Below are 18,068 nucleotides of genomic sequence, written 5' to 3' on the forward strand. Positions count from 1 at the left end.
GGTGGTTATGCACCTTGCAATGGAGAGACACTGGCCCAGACTCACAGCACCCACTGCATTCGCGTTCTGCTTTGCAAATGGGGGGGAAAAAGCCAGAGTACCTGCAACAGAAGACTCCTTTATGGATGTCCTAAACATAGGGAGGATAATGTGGGGATGAAGTATTTCTAAAGCAATATGATCTCATTGCTCCATAAAGACTGAGCATTATTGGCAAACAATTAGCTGATTTACAAAAAAGTTATTGCTGGACTGCCATTTGAAAAAAAAAAAAAATGAACTGCAGGGAAAAAAATATGCAAGCGCAAAGCGCTTCTCACGTACTACAAAACCCGTACAATTAAGTCAGAGATGACTGTCTGAACTTTCTTTAACTTTACTTGTAGGTGCTTTAGACAAACCTGTGTTTTAAATAAGGATAAGTGCTAAAGCACACTGGTGTCGTGGTACAGAAGGAGCTGTGGTCACAACTTCACCTCAAAAACCCCTCAGTTTCCAATTCTGTGAATTAAAAATAAGCAATTCTGCTTGCTCAGGCCTGGCCTAAGAGCATCTGAAATACCACAGCTCTCAGGCTATATATACACACCATTTATTACCTGCGGAGCGCAGCTGTACTCTGCAAGCCCCTGAGAGAGCTCAGAGAGACATTCCAGACTGGTTGGTGCCAGTCTCCAAGTAATAAATTTTGCAGCTGTTCAGTTTAAGTAGCTTCTCTGGATTTGTGCAACTAATTGGAGCTATAAAAGGACAGTTAACAAAGTACTCCAGACTGGCAGGAATTAAAAAAGATGATGTTGGCCGTAACATTCTGACTGGGAATTTAAAACAAGAATCTAACGTAAATTTGATACTCACTTGAGTGAGATGTACATGTATAATCCATCCATGAGAGGGCAGTGAGACACATCTAGTAGCGAAAACTGCTTTTTTAAAGAAGAACATTTCTGGCTTTTGGTCTGCCAGTCGGTTAATTAAGAAATTACTTATAAATTCCCATGACCTCGCTCCACTGAGGAGTACGAACTGATGTGCTTCTGCTCTGTTCTTTGCTCATTTATATTGGCTAAGAATACAGTCAAAATTGTAAAAGAATAGAGCACAGGTGAGAATGTTTTGTATTTCTAGTACATCCTTGTATTTTAGAAAAGTATTTTACTAGCGCTCTGAAGATTAAGAGAATAAAACCTATGCTACCCCAACCAAAATAAACTAATTAAATGCATTTCACAAAGCATTACCTCTTTTCTAGGTAAAAGGGGGAAAAAAACCATGCTCCAATTGTACAGAGCAGAGCAGCAAACACACCTAGCAAATATTCATGAACACAAAGCGGAGCTTTGCCTAAGAATTGAGAAAGATCGGGATTATGTGGAAGAGTTTGGGATATGGCATCTCACCTGGAAGTCAGCGGTGACAGAGCCTCCGCAGACATCAATTAATTCAGTCATGTCGTAATAAGCATCGAAAGTCCAAATGCAGCTCTTCAGGTTGAGGTGCTTATAGAGCTGGATCGTCTTCGGCTCCCTCACCGTGGGGTCAAACTGGTAAGGGCGGTCATAGCCAGGACCGAGAATGATGCTGTCATAGGTCACTTCATCCAGAAACCCTGCCTCTGGGATTAAGAGACATCAGGACACTGATCACTCCAGATTTTAAAGAGCTTGAAGACAAGTACTGAGGTCCCATTTTCGCTCTCAAATCATGTCAGTGACTTTTATTATATTAGGGACTTAACGGGCTCCTCTCCATTATCCTAGCGGTCAAACTGAATATACACAGGTCTTCACAGGGGAAAATGTTACAGGAATGGGGTAAGAATCCTAAAAACCAAACCTACTAATGAAAGGTTGAAGTTAAACTCTAAGAAATGCAGAACAGCTTGAGTATGAAATGAACAGAATAAAGTACAACAATGCCCTGCCCACCACGGAACAAGTGTGGACCCCAGTACCCTGAGTGTTAGAGACACAAACTGCCTTTTTTCTTCGGCTCTGGCATTTACTTCAGCAGTGAATTTGCTTTTACTGCTTCTTGTTGCCACGCTGGAGACCTCAGTGACACAGACACAGTGATCCACTCCCTGTGGATCCCTCTCTAACTACATGGATATCACAAGACAGATTTGAAAAGCAGAAACGGTCTGAACCTACAACCTCCTCAAACAGAGCAATGCTGCTTTACCCCATCATCTTTTCAACGTTCCCATACATCACATCTCATCTTCACCGGGGCAACTCTGTTCACTGCTGTCACTACAGGAAGATTAATTATTACTTACATAATGTCAGGAGAGCCCACAGGAAGACCAAGCCTTCTTCTCTGCATTTCCTTACTGGCTTCTCCCTACCCCCAAGTTCAGAAAGCAAAAGTTGGCTTTAAAAATTACCTGAGATGCCTCTGAGGTCTCTGATGGTGACCAGGTTTGAGCAGACATGCTGGTGCCTGTAGATAGACTCGGAGAGAAGGAAATGCAGATTGTGCAGCGGCAGAGTGGAGATGAGGGGCAGCATACCATCCTGATGGGGGATCTGCACCGAGATGTGGATTCTGCAACAAGTAGTGGATGAGACAGCAGAAAAAAGCAGCCCTAGCAGGCACGGGAGCCCCACGCCTTACCCCGCACCCCACAGCAGCACAGCACAGACAGGGTGAGCCTGCTAGTGCCAGCCTGATGTTCAGTTTCAGCCAGATTTCCCCATTTCCACACCTGCTCCTTAAGCTGTTCCACCAACTCCAACTCCCTGAGGGGAAGGGCACCCCCTCAGCAGAGTCGGGTGCGAGGAAAAGAGTGGGAGCGCTACCCTGAGCACCCCACGCTGTTCAAGAGGGCACACTGCATGGACAGACTTCAGACACACGTTCTCCTCTCGACCCAAGCCAGCTCTGTAAGTCTGGGGGGCGCGGGGAAGGACTGCACTCTGCCCTTCTCCAGGCTCGTACCTGTTGGGATGCTCCTTGTGCTTGACATCCAAGTACTTGAGAGTGGCAATGAATGACTGTGCCTGGAAACCTCGGGCCGTCCCTGCGACCACAGGAGTGTGACAAATGGCGCTGTCTGTGCCTATGGTAACCACGTTGCTTCTCAGGGGCGTCCCCACATGGCCAGCCTTGTCCACAGCCTTGGCCACACAGCGCACGTGGAACCGCCGGCTGAAGTAAATGCTGTCCAGCACCTGCGGGGAACGAGGAGGGAGAAACACGCATGTGGGTCAAACACACCAGCGTTGCAACATCTGACCGTGTAGCAAAATCACTTTGTGCTGGTGTTTTGAGGCAGCGTGGAGGCGAGGCGCACGCAAACGCAAACTAGGAGCACGCGCGTGCCGATGTCTGCTTGGCCACTTGGGCGTGCGGGTGTGATTGGCCTCTTGTTACTTAGGCTGCAGGAGATGCTCGAGTATGTCGGGTGCTTTACAGCTTCCTAACTCTGCCCAAATACTGAAGGGAGGGGAAGAGGGAGCCTGAGCTGTTATGATCTGGCAGGCTCCATCTGTCTCCTGCCACCAGGGATTTACTGAAGTGTCTGAGTGCTCACAGCTACTTCCCACGTCAACAGGAGAACAGTGAAGAACAGTGTTAAATTTTCTGAAGCCAAAAGAAAAAAAAAATCCTCAAAGAAGCACCCATATGTCTCATGCCAATTCCCAAATCCAAGGATATTTTAGGTTTTAATCTCTGTGTAACTGAAGTGTGCGCTACCCGCTAAAAATGTCTCAGACTCATGCACAAGTAGGCATGGTCTAGAAACACACCTGGATGCCTGAGAAGAGCTGAGACATCACAGTTGGGAGCACCTGGGAAAAGCCCTCAGAGGAAAACAGCAATTCTGTTTGTGGGGCAGGACATGAACAGTCCAGGGTCAGAGAGGTCTCAGGCCACATGCGGAGCAATGCAGCAAAATGAGTGCCTGAAGGATCAGCGGTTCCTAACTGAAGCTATGCTCTTCCTGCGACTTGAGCAGGACGGAAAGAAAGCAGACAATCCCACAGCCAAGCCCTGGTAACACAGGTCACATCAGCGTGCTGAGCTCTTATTCAGGCACAGCCACTTTTTCAGGTCCGTGACTTTTCAGCCGCAGGAACGCAACTGAATTTCACATGTGAGTGATCACACAGTACACAAACGGACAGAGCTGCCCCAAGCCCTCGCTGACTTACGCCATGCACTCTTGCAGCTTCTCGCAGCCGTGCCGGTACCTAGCCACGTACCTTATGGTTGACGCTAGTGAACGGCGTTTTGTCAGTGATGGTTTCAAAAGGCGACCTGGCTCCATTCCCATCCGTGGGGGTTGCTACTTCCCAGCTGAACTGTATTGAAGACTGGTTGATCCCAGCCTCGCTGCAGCGTTCCTTCATGACCGTGTACTTGGGGAAGTGAGGGTCACAAGGAGTGACACAGATGAGCGGATAGCCTGGGGAAGGGGATTTCTTAGCACCGTCCTTGGTCACTTCTTCCACACGGTCGTAATCAGCCAGGGTGACGACCTGTACGGATACAAGATGGCAGCGTTAGCCTGGGGGGGAGGGGAGGGGCAAAAAAGGCAATCCTCCCACACACTCCAAGCCTGCTACATCATCGCAGCTCTTAATTTTATTTCGGAAACCCCACTAGGGTTTTCAGTCTGTACTTGAAGGGTACTAAATCCCATCCATTGCAATGGGCAACTTACCACGGGAGGTGCTGGTAGAATCAGGCTCCCTGCTGCCTCCTGATCCAAAATAGTCACTATTGCAGTGCTGGTATCTCCAAGAACAGATTCCACCGGATCATCTGGACCCAGCACCAGAGAAAAGGACTCATGCCACTCCCGGTCTTCATTGGACATGATCTCCACCTTAAACATGGTGTGGTTCACACCTGTGAGAGGAAATGCAAGAGAAACAGAACTCAACTCATCATCAGATGTATCTCTGAAGTTCTCATAAAAAAACTGCACAGCTGGTCTAGGCTATGACCGCTGAAACATTATGATAAAATACGCATTATAAATTTTATTGCCGCTCATTGCTGCTAATAATTTAGCCCCGTCCACACAGGAGTCTACTCTATACATAAAACTCCAGCTATGACAAGTGATCCAATTGATCAGGTGACAGATTTACTAGCAGATGCCATCTGAGGATTAATAATGCTTGTCTTGTGTTAGCTGTCTGTAGCAAAAATCTGTGATCCAAAGTACATCCCACCCCTGCCGCGAGCATCTCGCGCACCAGTATGCAAAACTGTTTGGTGAGGGCTTCTTGGTCCAGCAACATGGTCTGAGCTGTTGCACTGGATCCTGAAAGATCTCTGCTGAGCCTTACATCCTCTGAAGACCACTTCGCTCTCACCTGCCAGATGCTAGTGTTTCTTCTTCTGTTCTGATCACCCTTCATTTAACAGTTCAGCCTTTTTGGATAACAAAATTATAGCCATAGCAGAGTGCACGGCTGCAGCCCAGAGGAGTCACACTTTAAAAAAGTCCACATAATACGTGGTCTATGTAGTATATTTAAAATACGTTACCAAAAAAACAGAAAAAAAAACCCCAAACAAACCAAACCCCAGATCCTTCTCATCCAGCGGGGCATTGTAAAGGGATGAAATGTTATACACAGGAGAAAACATGGCAAGGTTTGGGATGGCCTCCCCATTTTTTCAAGTGACACTAATTCCAGTGAGCAGAAAGTCTCAACCATCTTTCTGTCTCCTTAGGCATTTCCAGTCTGCTCAGTAAAGAGCTCACCACCTCCGGGCTTTCATTCCCTCCTCCTTTTCATTGTCGCCCTTGCTTGGGCAGCAGCTTGGCACTCTGCTTGTGGAGCGGAGAGGGCTGGTGCTCAGAACACCAGTGTGTTTGAACTGAGAATAATTAGGCAACCAGAAGGGGGGAGGGGAAAGGACATGTCTAACGCAAGGAAAGGGGAAAAGTCTTGCACCCCACCTGTAACACACTGAAGAGCTGGATAGGTGTTTCTTCCCACAAAGACTGTAATGAGCCCAAGATCAAACCTCAAATCAAATCTAAACCCCAAAATCTAAAAGTATATTATGCCTTCTTACAGCTAATGCAGTTCACTTCACCGGGAGCAGTTAGACCTGCGTTGTGTTGTAAACCTCATGCAAAAAGTGGCTTTTTCCAAATCTCCTGAATATTTCCCTTCAATGCTCCTTTCTGATATACACAAAATGTCACTGGTCACGCCACCACCTCTAACCTTCCCTCCAAGGACCCTTTACCTGGGCTGAATTTGAGCATTCGACTCTTGGGATAGTAATCCACTCCGGCCTGGGCTGAGCCGTCGCGGGTGCTACAGCGGACTTTTGAGGTCCTGTTCTGATCCCCTCTCCGGACCACCTTGATATTTATAACAGCAACACCCTCCGGGCCAGGCGGCTCCCGTACTTGGTACGCAGCTTCTTCAAACTCAATGGTGGGTGCTAAAGAAACAGCAGTGAAGAAAAGGTCCCAGGTTTGCACACCAGCTGACTGTTTACAGATGAAGGGCATTCAGCAACTGGGGTGAGCTAAACTCAGCTCCTTTTAGACTCTACCTACACAGCCTCAGAGCAAGGGGCTCCTCAAAGCAGCGGCCCAAAACTGCAGCTGTAAGGGTTGGACGTGAATTAGGGCAAGCGGTGGGGCAAAATCCAACCAACACATGTATTGGGCTACAGAGGATGGCAAACGATTCTCCCATTCCCTGCCTCCCACTGAACCACACGCCCTCAAATCCATGCGACGTGGTGATGCTACAGCCCCCTTTGGCAGTCACACCAGAGGGACCTGGCATCCCCCTTCTTCCCCACAGATCTCTCCAGGCTGTGACACCGTGGAGGGAAGGCAACATCTCCCAGGGGAAGCACAGCAACTCCCTGTGCAACTGCAGGGGAAGGGGAAATGGGACAAAGGGTGGGTTCAAGCCACTGTTATTCAATCCCTCCCTTAAGACCAGTCCAGTGCACAAAGCCACCGTATCAGTGACCTGCACGCAGAGCTGTGACCGTGAAGGCATTCACGTGCACTAAATTAAACCACAAACTGTTGACGAGACTGTGCTGACTACCTTGGAACTGCGTCCTACACTACAACTCCGACATCCTTGTTGAGTCTCGTTGCTTACCATCTTCGTCATTGGTGACAGTGATGGTCGCCATGTCCATCTTTCCAATCCTAGCTCCGCTCCAATGGTTTCCAAGCGGGCTACCAAGACAGACCTGGAACTGCTCTTCTGGTTCAAAGGCAGAGTCATCACTGATATAAACACTGCAGTTCTTCACCTAAAGCCAAGTAAGCAGGAAAAAACAGCAAACATTCATAAATCCCCTGAAGCCACTTAAAGGCCACACGGTACTTCACTATCTAGGGTTTAATGTCTAAGTACTGTCAATCCCGGAAGAAACACTTCTATTTTTAATGCTGCCACTTCAGTGTGGACAAACCACACGGTTACATGATGAGACACAGCAGTGAAGACATCTACTTCCACAAACCGACAGCTCTCTGCTACAACAATCCTGAGTCCTACTGACAGGGAGGATTTGCGTTTCATGTTTTAACCAGTTTTATCATGAAACAAACGACCCCTTCAGAGTTGTGTCATATTTCCAGGACCACAAAAATTTGTGACTTTAAGCGTCTACGAAAGCCATTTGGACAGCCTCTGTCAGCTCCCTCTGACAATGCAGAGTCGAGGAGGGGATCTGAACCTCTCCCATCAATGGTTCTTCATTCTCCCTATAAGCCAGGTCCAGCTCACCTTCTCCCCTTTCAAGAAAGTGATGCGAGACTCCTCTGCGTTTCTCCTCTCTGCAAAGTCCTCCATGACCTCTGCTGTCTGGCTCTGTGTGTAGCACCTGACGGAGGACTCGTAGCTGAGGTCCCCGGTGCGGAAGATGGGGATGTGCAGAGTACCCTCCTTCTCCTTCACTGTGTACGTATCCTTGGTGAACTGCATGCTTGGTACTGCAGGAGGCAACAGAAAGAGTCAAGTGTTCAAGCTCCGCAGAGAGACAGGAGCTAATCGAGGCATACAGACCCTGGGAGAACTGCTGCATGGAGTCTGACGGCCAGAGAATAAGACGGCAGCTTTACTGTGCCTCAATACAGGATTTGGTTTCAAACAAACAAGCGACCATTACTGCCGTCATCCTTCTACAAAGCACGGGATCAGCAGAGCCTGCAGCGCTTCAGAAAGAAGGTATCTCTCCTCGTCACCTCTCAGTCACCTACTCCAGCAGCTGATTAAACTTGTTCCTTCGCGAACATTTTGGTGCAGTTGCAATGCGCTGGAGAACAAGACAGGGCTGGCGGTACAGGGATGGTGTGTTTGCAAGGCACGTCAGGAAGGGATTATATGAGGACTCAGCAGTGAAATGGATGCTATGACTCAAAGCATTATCCTACTGTCTGTGGACAGACAGAACAAATAGCTTGCAGCAAAGAGGGCAGACCTCAACAAAAGATACAAAGGCAGAAATTATTACAGACTACTACAAAGTTAGATTATACAGTGTGTGCTTGCCTTAGGCAAGCAAACACAAGAGACGTTAAAACACAAGAGAAAGTAAATGCAGTGAGACTTTCTCACATAGTGAGGGGGACTTTGGCCCACAGAAAGCATGAAACAAGGACTGAGCTCTGAGCAGAGGAGTCAAAGCAGGCTGAAAGTGAGGGAACACTACAGGAAAATTCATTCTGCACTCCCAAAGACTCCAAGCTCTTGTGGACAGTGAAGCATGGAAAGAAGCGGGGCATCCAAATGGAATGGGAGGATCCCAGGAAAACAGGATAAATCCAGCCTAGAAATAACCTAACATGGACTAGCCTCCTGCTGCGTGGAAGTGTGAAGGAAGAGCTAGGATGGACTGCCGTGGATTACTCACCATCTTGGAAGATGTCATTAATGGCCACGATCGCTTGGAACGGCTTTGTCAGCTCAGCTCCATGGGGTGAGCTGAGATAAACAACAAATGTCTCCAGCCCTTCTATCACCGGGTACTGCGCATCGTCCAGGATTGTCAGAGTGCAGAACTAGAAGGAAAGCAGAAGTCCTGCTTTCAGAGCTGCAAAGCTGTCATCCTTCCCGGCACTCACATTTGGGTGTCTAATTTAAAGTCATTATGTCAGGCCTTTTCTGAATTCATTAATCAATGGAAAAAATGTTCTAGGTAAATCCAGCATATCATTTCAGAGAACAGGCAGCTATCTCTGTTCTGGGAGAGGTGGCCTGACTGAATCTTCTCTGGCTGTAGGGGTGATCAGATGTGAATCTGTGCCTGGCAGATTCATTAGCAATTCTCAAGTGGCCCTGAGAGGATTTTTAGAACAGGCAAATGGCAAATATAGAGTATGAAGGTAAACAAGAGAGAAGTGTCACCAGACAGGGCAGACTCATCAGGAGTCAAAGTGGCTCCTCACCTCTTCTGTCTTGCCTGGCCTGAACTCTATTTTTCTGGAGCTGGGGACATAATCAATGCCCGGGCTGGCAGATGGAGGGTCTGACGTCCGAGTGGCACACCACACCGAGATGGGGGTTGAGAGATCAGGTCCCTGTCGGAGGACTGGAATCTCAATGTTTCCTGCATCACCAGTTGCACATGAGAGAGAACCGAGATGAGAAAGCAGCCACACACCACAAAAGCACTCCTTTCCCTTCAGCATGCCCTTCTCCCTTCACCACTGCTCCTGCACTCAGCGTAGGCTGTTGCAGAGAACAACCCCCAACCTTCCCCACAGGGGCAGAGGGAAGAACAGAAATCCACTGCAGATCTTTTACAATTCTGCTGCTGTGCCCTAAATCGCTCCTTCTGATACCTCTTCCTGGTGAAAGCATGCTTTGACGGTAAGCACCCCAACGCGGCGTGGAGCGGCCCTCGGGGAGCCCCCTGCTACTCTTCACCTGCAGCCTCACTGACGGTAAAAGTAGCATTCCCCAGGGACACCGTAGAGGCATCGTTGGGACCACCGATGAAGACGTTGGCTGAAGCCCGGCTGCCAATGCGTGCATTATCTGAGGCATCGGCCAATACAATCTCAAACTCCTCTTCTTCTTCGTATTCACTGTCATCGATCAGCGTGACGTCACATGTTGTCATGGTGACACCCGGACCAAAAACAATGCGGCTGTCATCCGCCATCCCCCGGGACTTGAAGTCGGAGCCGGATTCCAGCATATAAAGGCTGCTTCCCTTGGCCGATTTGGGGACAGTGTAGCAGATGGCAGACACAGTGCTGCTGGTATCCCCTAAGACGCAACAGAAAAAAACCATAACGCCATGGAAACACTTTTACTCTATTTGGTGGAGACACCATTTATGGAGGTGCATTCGCGACACCATTCACTTAAATAATAAAGCAGCATTCAGAAAAGAGGGTAAGGAGTAAAAAAGAACACCATCCCTGCTCCTAAACTTGCATAAAAGCTGGCTTAGCTCTGACTTCCATACTCCAAATCTGCACTCTTGGTTACTATGATCAGAAAACAGGTGGCACTTGCCTATTAAAGAATATACAGTACAGTGACAGGATCCACCTAAAACACAGTATCTAGATCACAGAGAAGCAGCAAATAAATACAAGGGTTTGCTCCTGCTCACGCTGGGAGGGGAAATGAATCCAAAAGCCAGGAGTTTTAACTGGATTGGTGAATCTTACAGCAGAGCTGGGAAAGAGAAAAAAAAAAAAACAAAACATCTGCCCTGCGCTGTCGCTTGTCATTTCAGTTGCGCCACTACAAAGCTACTTCCAAAAAATCGAACAATCACCCCAAAATCATAGACAAGGAAACCCCAGGGAACACCACTTGTTTTGGGGGTCACTGTTATTTGCCTGCCAGCGGGAAAGAATCGTTTGCCTGAGCCTGGCAAAGGTATATACGGCAAAGACTCCTCAGCAGCTTTGCAGTAATCCTAGTCTTGTGATAGAAGACTGAAGGATACAGGCACTAAACCACTTCTATTATCTATAAAGCACAGAATTAAAATCCAAGCTCTAGGCAGGCACACATACTTCACCGTCTGTCCACAGGTGCTTCACTTCTCTCTGTCCCCAGTTTACTGTTGTCTCCAGGGCTCCCCATCCACCCTCTCTGCCGCGTGGGTTCAGACTCTGCACGTCTCACCCACAGCGCTGCCTGCGGAGCTGCTTTCCCTCCCGTGCCGCAGAGCCCCAGGGGAGCACACAAAGTCGTTCTGCCCAGCTCGACCCACCTTTCCTTTCAACAGGAGCAGAGAGAAAACCGGCGCTCTCGCTGACGTGGTACGTCTTCCTGTCGAACTGCAGGGTGGGCTCGTCCTCCGTGTCGGTGATGGTGACCGTGGCCCGGGTGATGTTCCCCAGCAGAGCATAAGCCGGCATGCTGAGTTCCACGGCAAAGCTCTCCATGCTCTCAAAGATGTTGTCATCGTTAATGACGATGGTGCAGGCCTTGGTGTCCTCCCGCTCCTCAAACTGCACCTGGAAGGCAGCAAGTGGGCTGCTCTCTTTGGACTGGGGTCTGAAACTTTCTGTCCTTCCTGCCTTACCCTTGCCTGAGTCACATACACTGTGCACGGGTGGCATCAGACACCGACCTTAAGCAAGCATAAATGGCTGGTGGAGGTCAAAGGCAGCAGCAAATGCAGTGCGTAGACCCCTACCCCTTCTGATCTGCGTCACGGTTTTAGCCCTTTGCATGATCAGGAGTGACATTCCTACTCAGGCAAGCCTGTAACATTTGTGGTCTGTCAGAACACTGCTGCAAAGCATATCTGCCAACATAAAAAACTGATGAAAAAAGAGACCCTCTTCTGAAAGCAAATAAACCACAAATTTTTAGAAAGAAAACACACTCTCCTATGTGTTTTTATCAGTTCTTTCATCCAGGCTTGGTGGCACGTGTAGTCAGACCTTCCCTTTCCTGGGGTCCCCAACCTACCTGCCCTGCATACTCCACGTAGTCCTGCTCTCCCGGCTGTGAACCGGAGTTGGAGGTGGCCGTTCCCTGCTCTGTGCGGCACAAGACGATCGCGTACTGGTTGAGGTTACCAACCCGCCTCACGGTGACGCTCACAGAGCCTGCGCTCTCTCTGACGCTGTAGCTGGAAACGTATCACGCAGATACAAATAAGAGGCTGGAGAGCAAACCCCGTGTGTTTATGCAGATACTGAGCACCACAGACTCAAGCTGACTGTTGCCTCCACGGAAAATCCGAGGGACACTACTAATCAGGGACTTGGGCAGGTGGCAGCTATTCAGCAACCCCGCTCCATCGTTTAACCCGGCAGGCACTTTTCCTCACTGACACGTGCATGAGTCCCCACTTCCACACCGGCTGCTGTCGGCTCCCCCTGCCCTAGAAATCAACAGCGTTAAATTCCACAGGAATTGCCACCCGTGGTGCTGCACAGCAGTGAGACCTCAGTCCTGACGGGGTGCCAGGGAAATACAGGCAGAAATGACGCTAACTGCCCCAGAATTTCATTTCCATGCTGAAGGTCCAATCACGTATTACAGAGCTCAACCTGCCTCACTCCAGATAAGACCCAGAAGAGCGCTGTAAACCCCGTGCATTTACCTGGCGTACGTAAAGCTGAGGAGAGACCACTGGACATGGAAGATGTTGCCACTGACCACATTGGGTTTGCTGTCCTTCACTAGGAAGTGAAAGCTGTCCATGGTCTCCTGAACCTTCTCCTCACGCATCACGTACCGAATGAGGCCCTGGTTCACATCCTCTGCCGGGAGGAGACATCCAATGAGCCAACCCAGAAATTCAATGGCAGTTTTACAGACAAGCAGTGCGGAGATGTAGATCCGCGTGGCCGCAGGGATCGGGTTCTCCGCACGCCCTTTATGCTGCAGCAGCTTTTCTAACTTCCTCAGTCTTACCTGTTGTAGAAGCCAGCCTACAAGCTGTAACAAGACATCCCCTTGCCTAGTCTTTATCTATAATGGCTCATTCTTAAAAATAAGGTAAATTTAAAGTAGCTTTGATGAAATAAAAGAAATATGAATTTGCCTGGGCAGCGCATATTTCATCTCCTATAAGCTGGCATGTCCTAACAGGGCTCCTTCTCACTGCTGAGATGGTTCGGGCTCTCTGACGTTCTGCAGTATAATATATGTTTCCCAAGCTTCAGCCCTAAAATAACATAGGTCTCTTACTTTTTTTTTTACTTCTTTTTTTTTTTTTTTTTTCCCCCTGAGCACATGGGAGGCCAGGCATGGCTGGCAGGGCCTGATGAGAAGGGACAGGCAGAACTGCTGACTGCATTTGTACAGGACCTAATGCAGTGTGGTGCGAGGCTCTGCAAACCGCAGCAGCAGAAATGCTAAAAAAAGGCTGCGCTGCAAGTTCACTCTCAGCCTGCCCGGGGGAGTCTGGAGGGAGCAGCGATCAGACAGAGCACACTGGCGTAGAAGCAGTTACTCCCTCGCCTCCCCTTCCTAACAGAGGGCCCCTCAGTCCTGCAACACTGAACTTTCCACACGTTGTTGACTCTGCACTGCTGGCTAAACATCTACCAGACCTTGTGATGATTAGATCCACGTGCAGTATCTACAACTCCTCTTTACTGTCCCAAGTCAAATCTCCAGCTCTAACAAGTCTGGAGAACCTGGGTGTGCTACAGGACACAGGTTGGCATCTATAAGAAATTATAGGATTTCTGCAATTGAGAGCAAAGTTCAATTCTTATTTTTGACACACCTTTGAGATTTGCCCCGTGTTTTCTCCCCTCCCACCTTTCCCCCCTACCCCCCCAAGCTATCTTCATAAACTGAAGCAGCTGAAGGAAAAAAGCAACAGTATGCAGCTCAACACTTCCGTACCCTGCGTAAAGGTGGTCACAGTTGTCCCTGGTTTCAGCTTGTTCTCCACGTAACCATTTCTGGGACCGCTTGTTATCTCATAGATCAGCTGTTTGTCATCTGTGTCAGGATCTGTCGTCAGTAATTCCTTCTTAGTGATTAGATTGGTTGCCTGGATTAAAGCCAAACCAAGGGAATAAAACTCTGGAGATCCAGCAGTGCAAGTCTGACTGACTGTTCATCCAAAAAGCCCAACCATCCCTCTGTCAAACAGGGCTCCATGAGGGAAAAGCCAGGGGATGTAAAAGCACCGAGCGGCCTTGAACAGACAGATGCCCCACAAGGTGTCTGACAGCACAGAAAGGATTCAAATTCTGCCTCACATCTGGTTTGTTTAATAAAAAAACCATTGTGGCTCAAAGAAAAGCAAATTCAGAACAAGCTGGCCAGCCCTATCTAGCTGGGGCTAAAAGCTACGGCAAATCTTTTGGTTTCACCTGGAAACCACCGCTCCATGAACTGTGCTGATGCTTAGGTGAGGCCTGGCTTTGCGCAGAACATTTGCAGACAGCCTCAAGTTGAACGATTCACTCAGGACCGTTCATGCTGCTTCAGTGAGCCTGCACTAGTCCTCTTTCAAATGACCTCACACGGATGTGCCTCAGATCCACCACGTTTTGCTTTCTCTTTAAAAAGAAAACACCTTTAACAGCAGGAGAAAAAGAGAGAATTGAACTGCTTGAGGCTGCAGGAGTCCTTTTTCTGAAGTCAGGAATTTGAGCTGAGATAGCCACTTCTTAACACAATTTCTTACTACAGTGCCTTCCAACCCTTTTTCCTGGGAAGAACCGAAGTATTTCTTTGCGGTTAATGCTGGGTCCTCAAAAACAAGCACAAGAGAGAGTTTCCTGGGGTTTTGTTTGGACTTCAGCAAAACAAAGGCATGTCACAGCAGGAAATCCCTACACCGCATTTCTTTGAAAGCCATATATCGCTACCATGGCTGCTGCGGCACATAATCAAGACTTCTCCGCCATCATCAAAGCTGAAAACATACCACCCTGGGGAGGAGGGACAAGGGGCAGGACGTGTCCGCCCAGGAAGGCATGCAAGACTCGTGCAAGAGCCAAGAAGGGCCAGGCTTGGTGGTCCTGCTGATGTAAGGGAAGGAGGTGGTCCAGGGAGCAGTTTAGTGCCCTGGAGCCACGTTGCCTGGTTCAGCTAATGGAGCTGCAGTGCAGGCACCCCTGCACACCTCTGCCTTTTCCGAGACACTTCATGGGTACAGAGGGACACCTGTTCTCTATCACAAAAATAAAAATGCTGAAGGATCAGGAGGTTCTTCTGTGAAGGTCCTTCTCCTGGAACAGCCTGAGAAACAATCTAAGCTGAACCCAGGCAGGCAATTACCTTGCCATCCATGTACTCCAGCCACTGCAAACCCAGGTTGGTGACGACCCTGGGTGTCCCATCATCCACAGAGAGAATGTCCACTTTGAAGCGCTGCGGTGCTGCTGTCACAACCTGACAAAAGTTCAGAGAGAAGGCTGTTACTCTGGGAGTCAGAGTCTCATCCACCATATTTCCAACTTTGCTCCCTTCAGCTCTGTTGGGATCAAGGTCCTGGGGCGAGTTTGCACACACAAAGGCTGGTACACCAGGGAAGAAGCATATGGCGCCACATAACTGAGAACACTCAGCCCTTATCTTCAGTGGAGAGACAGCAGCTAAGTCTCCCCTTCTCTGAGAGGACATAGCTTTCTATTAGCTCCCATCCCTTCTCCTCCCCTTACCTTCTTCCCCCCATCCTCCATAATGAAGAAGGGATTGGTCCCATCAGACACAGTGAAAGTGAAGCGATCCTTCAGCGAGTTGCTACCATCATGACTGTAGCTGACGCGGTTCTGGTAGATGTCGTCCATCGTGAAGGTGGTGGCTTGGTGGTAACGCAGCCCATTGCTGGTGCGTTCAATCAGGCCATGCCGAGGGGGCTGCATGACTGTGAACGTAATTGACTCAGCCTGCACCAAGGAGACAGAGTGGCAAAGCTGATGATGTGACCCCAGGACCGCAGGTTCTTCCAGTTCGAGATACCTGGAGAGGGACTCTACGCCCAGACAGCTTTCCTAGCACAGTGTTTCCAAGCAGGGGCTCAAACGCAGCACCGCACGCTGAACTGATTCACCCTGAGCCCTGCCCCATCTTTATCCCTCTCCCAAGGTGGCTATCTACAAAACAACCCCAATCCGGGAGAGCTAGGCTAGACACATCACACCAAACTATTGGTTCAGCTCGTTCTGAGACGGCTCTCGCCTTCGTGACAACCCCTCCAACACAAGAGCAGCCCCCCACTCTGCAGCCGTTCTAATCAACGTGCCCCTCGTCACTTCTGTCGAGGTGGAAGCAGCGATAACCTTTGGGGCAGGATCTTTGGCTCAGGGCAGTAACAGGCAGCCAGGAGCTCTCTTGCTGCAGGGAAACGGCAGCGCAGTGAGGTAGAGCCAACAGGACACCGCTGAGCCTCCGGCCAGACCCAGAAGAGGAAATGTCATTTTCATCTGTGCTAGGCATAAACTCAGTGTCAAGGCTAGGCATAAGCTCAGTTCGAATCCACAATATTCACAGAGAAGGTGGGACAGGGCAACGAGTAGCTCTGATCACAACTTCTAAATGTTTTCCACGCAAGTTTGTTGCTTATGTGTCTTAGAGACATTCCAGATAAAGCCATTTCTCCAGCCAGGGCTTTGCTTTGCTCAAACACCGATTCATCTATTTATATACAAACTGGGCCTCTCCCACAAGCTGTTCGTTTGATGTTGTGACCAGACAGGGTATGATGACACTCACTGTAATCTTTCTCTTTGAACACAAGCCCATTTTTCTGATAGCCCAGATGTGCAGCAGAACAGGGGAGGGAGGAGGCGAGGGGGAATCCTGCCTTACCTCTGTGTCAGCGTCTGTTGCTTTAAGCTCAAACTCCGTGATGGTTTTTCTCACACCTTCCTGAACTGTCATCCCGAGGCTTTGCACTACGGGTAAGGAGTCATCCACAGGGTTTATGGTGATATCAAATGTCTGGCTCACCTGGAACAGGAGGAAAAGCCTCTCTTGAGGAATTCAGTCTACCAAGAGTGCAACTTCATTGAAACAGTAATGCTTTAAGGAGATCACAGTGATCCACTGAGTTTGGGTCACTTCATTTTGGCCTTCTTTAGTGAGTAAAGAAGAGCTTCTAAGCTCAGATCTTGTGAACATGACCTCTTCTATCCCTCCCCACTAATTTATTCTTCCTCTTTCTGTGATATTTATGGACACCCACGTTTCCCTCCCTCCCCCATTCTACTTTGTCCCTCTCCCTCTATTTGCAGCTATGATTTTTCCCTTTCAGACAGTAGGAAGGAGACATTTCTCAAGGGTCTAACTGTGCTTCTGGGTATGTTGTCAGTGTACTGGATCAAAGCTGAGCTCCAGGAGCAATTGGTAAGCAGATGAAACCAGACACTGAAATCTTGGTAAAGCAGTCTCATGAGGCTACATCTCAGGTCACTCTCCCCTCCCTTCACAGAGCTCGCTCCCTTCCCTGTGGTACGTAAGATCTCTCACAGCAGGGGAAGTAAGAGCACCCACCATCGCCAAATGACAAGCCCATGTGTGGTTGGTTCCATTTCCTTTGCTACGTGTAACTGTCTCTCTCAAGCACGCAAGAGGAAAACTGACTCCCATCACATCCTACAGAATCAATAGCCTGCTCTGACTCAGGCAAAAAACCATACTGGGACTTACCTCATTCGTTCCATCAGAAACAGAAAAGGTGAACGCATCCGTATGCTTTTCAATGTCACTGGTGTGGACATACTGGATGCTGCGAGAGGCCAAGTCTGCCTGGCTGAAAGAACTAATTCTTGTCCCTAGAAAAAGAACAATAGGGAAAACATGCAATAGGAAGAGTGAGGCAGGGAAAAACATAGGGAGCTAAACGTATCTAGCCATAAGCACTCAGTCCTGGCTTGTTCTGCTCCAGTTCAGGCTGTACCATGAACCTCAGCTGAGCCAGGGATTTAGCTGGCAAGGAACCTCCTAAAAACTCCTCTCAACAACTTTTAAATTAACGTAGTGGCACCCCTTCTGCAAAAAGTATAGGCTTCTTCCCAGACTTACAATTTTACAATGGCACCTCACACTGCCAGGACACCCTTTTTGGGACGGGCCTCTCAGGGCAGAGAGAAGCTGTGAGAAAAACAGTATATGTAACACTTGGATTTTCACTCCCGTGCAGGACTGATCTAACCAGGG

The 18,068-nt window shown here is 48.8% G+C and overlaps 1 protein-coding gene across 1 annotated transcript in view; it reads right to left on the reverse strand.

The window, feature by feature from the left end:
- Window positions 1-18,068, reverse strand: part of FRAS1 (Fraser extracellular matrix complex subunit 1) — a 107,997-nt gene that overhangs the window by 6,863 nt on the left and 83,066 nt on the right. Inside the window, exons 46-64 of the mRNA XM_075150487.1 lie at window positions 17,559-17,683; window positions 16,719-16,859; window positions 15,569-15,796; window positions 15,186-15,299; window positions 13,797-13,947; window positions 12,541-12,700; window positions 11,901-12,063; window positions 11,194-11,440; window positions 9,885-10,229; window positions 9,404-9,564; window positions 8,869-9,016; window positions 7,743-7,948; window positions 7,107-7,263; window positions 6,223-6,423; window positions 4,673-4,860; window positions 4,212-4,487; window positions 2,944-3,176; window positions 2,390-2,550; window positions 1,401-1,615 (exon numbers count right to left, since the gene is read on the reverse strand). Of these exons, the coding sequence (XP_075006588.1) occupies window positions 1,401-1,615; window positions 2,390-2,550; window positions 2,944-3,176; window positions 4,212-4,487; window positions 4,673-4,860; window positions 6,223-6,423; window positions 7,107-7,263; window positions 7,743-7,948; window positions 8,869-9,016; window positions 9,404-9,564; window positions 9,885-10,229; window positions 11,194-11,440; window positions 11,901-12,063; window positions 12,541-12,700; window positions 13,797-13,947; window positions 15,186-15,299; window positions 15,569-15,796; window positions 16,719-16,859; window positions 17,559-17,683 (3,620 nt within the window). The remainder of the gene's footprint in view (window positions 1-1,400; window positions 1,616-2,389; window positions 2,551-2,943; window positions 3,177-4,211; window positions 4,488-4,672; window positions 4,861-6,222; window positions 6,424-7,106; window positions 7,264-7,742; window positions 7,949-8,868; window positions 9,017-9,403; window positions 9,565-9,884; window positions 10,230-11,193; window positions 11,441-11,900; window positions 12,064-12,540; window positions 12,701-13,796; window positions 13,948-15,185; window positions 15,300-15,568; window positions 15,797-16,718; window positions 16,860-17,558; window positions 17,684-18,068) is intronic.

Source organism: Calonectris borealis, chromosome 4 (assembly GCF_964195595.1).
Source record: "Calonectris borealis chromosome 4, bCalBor7.hap1.2, whole genome shotgun sequence".
In the NCBI taxonomy this organism is placed as follows: domain Eukaryota; kingdom Metazoa; phylum Chordata; class Aves; order Procellariiformes; family Procellariidae; genus Calonectris; species Calonectris borealis.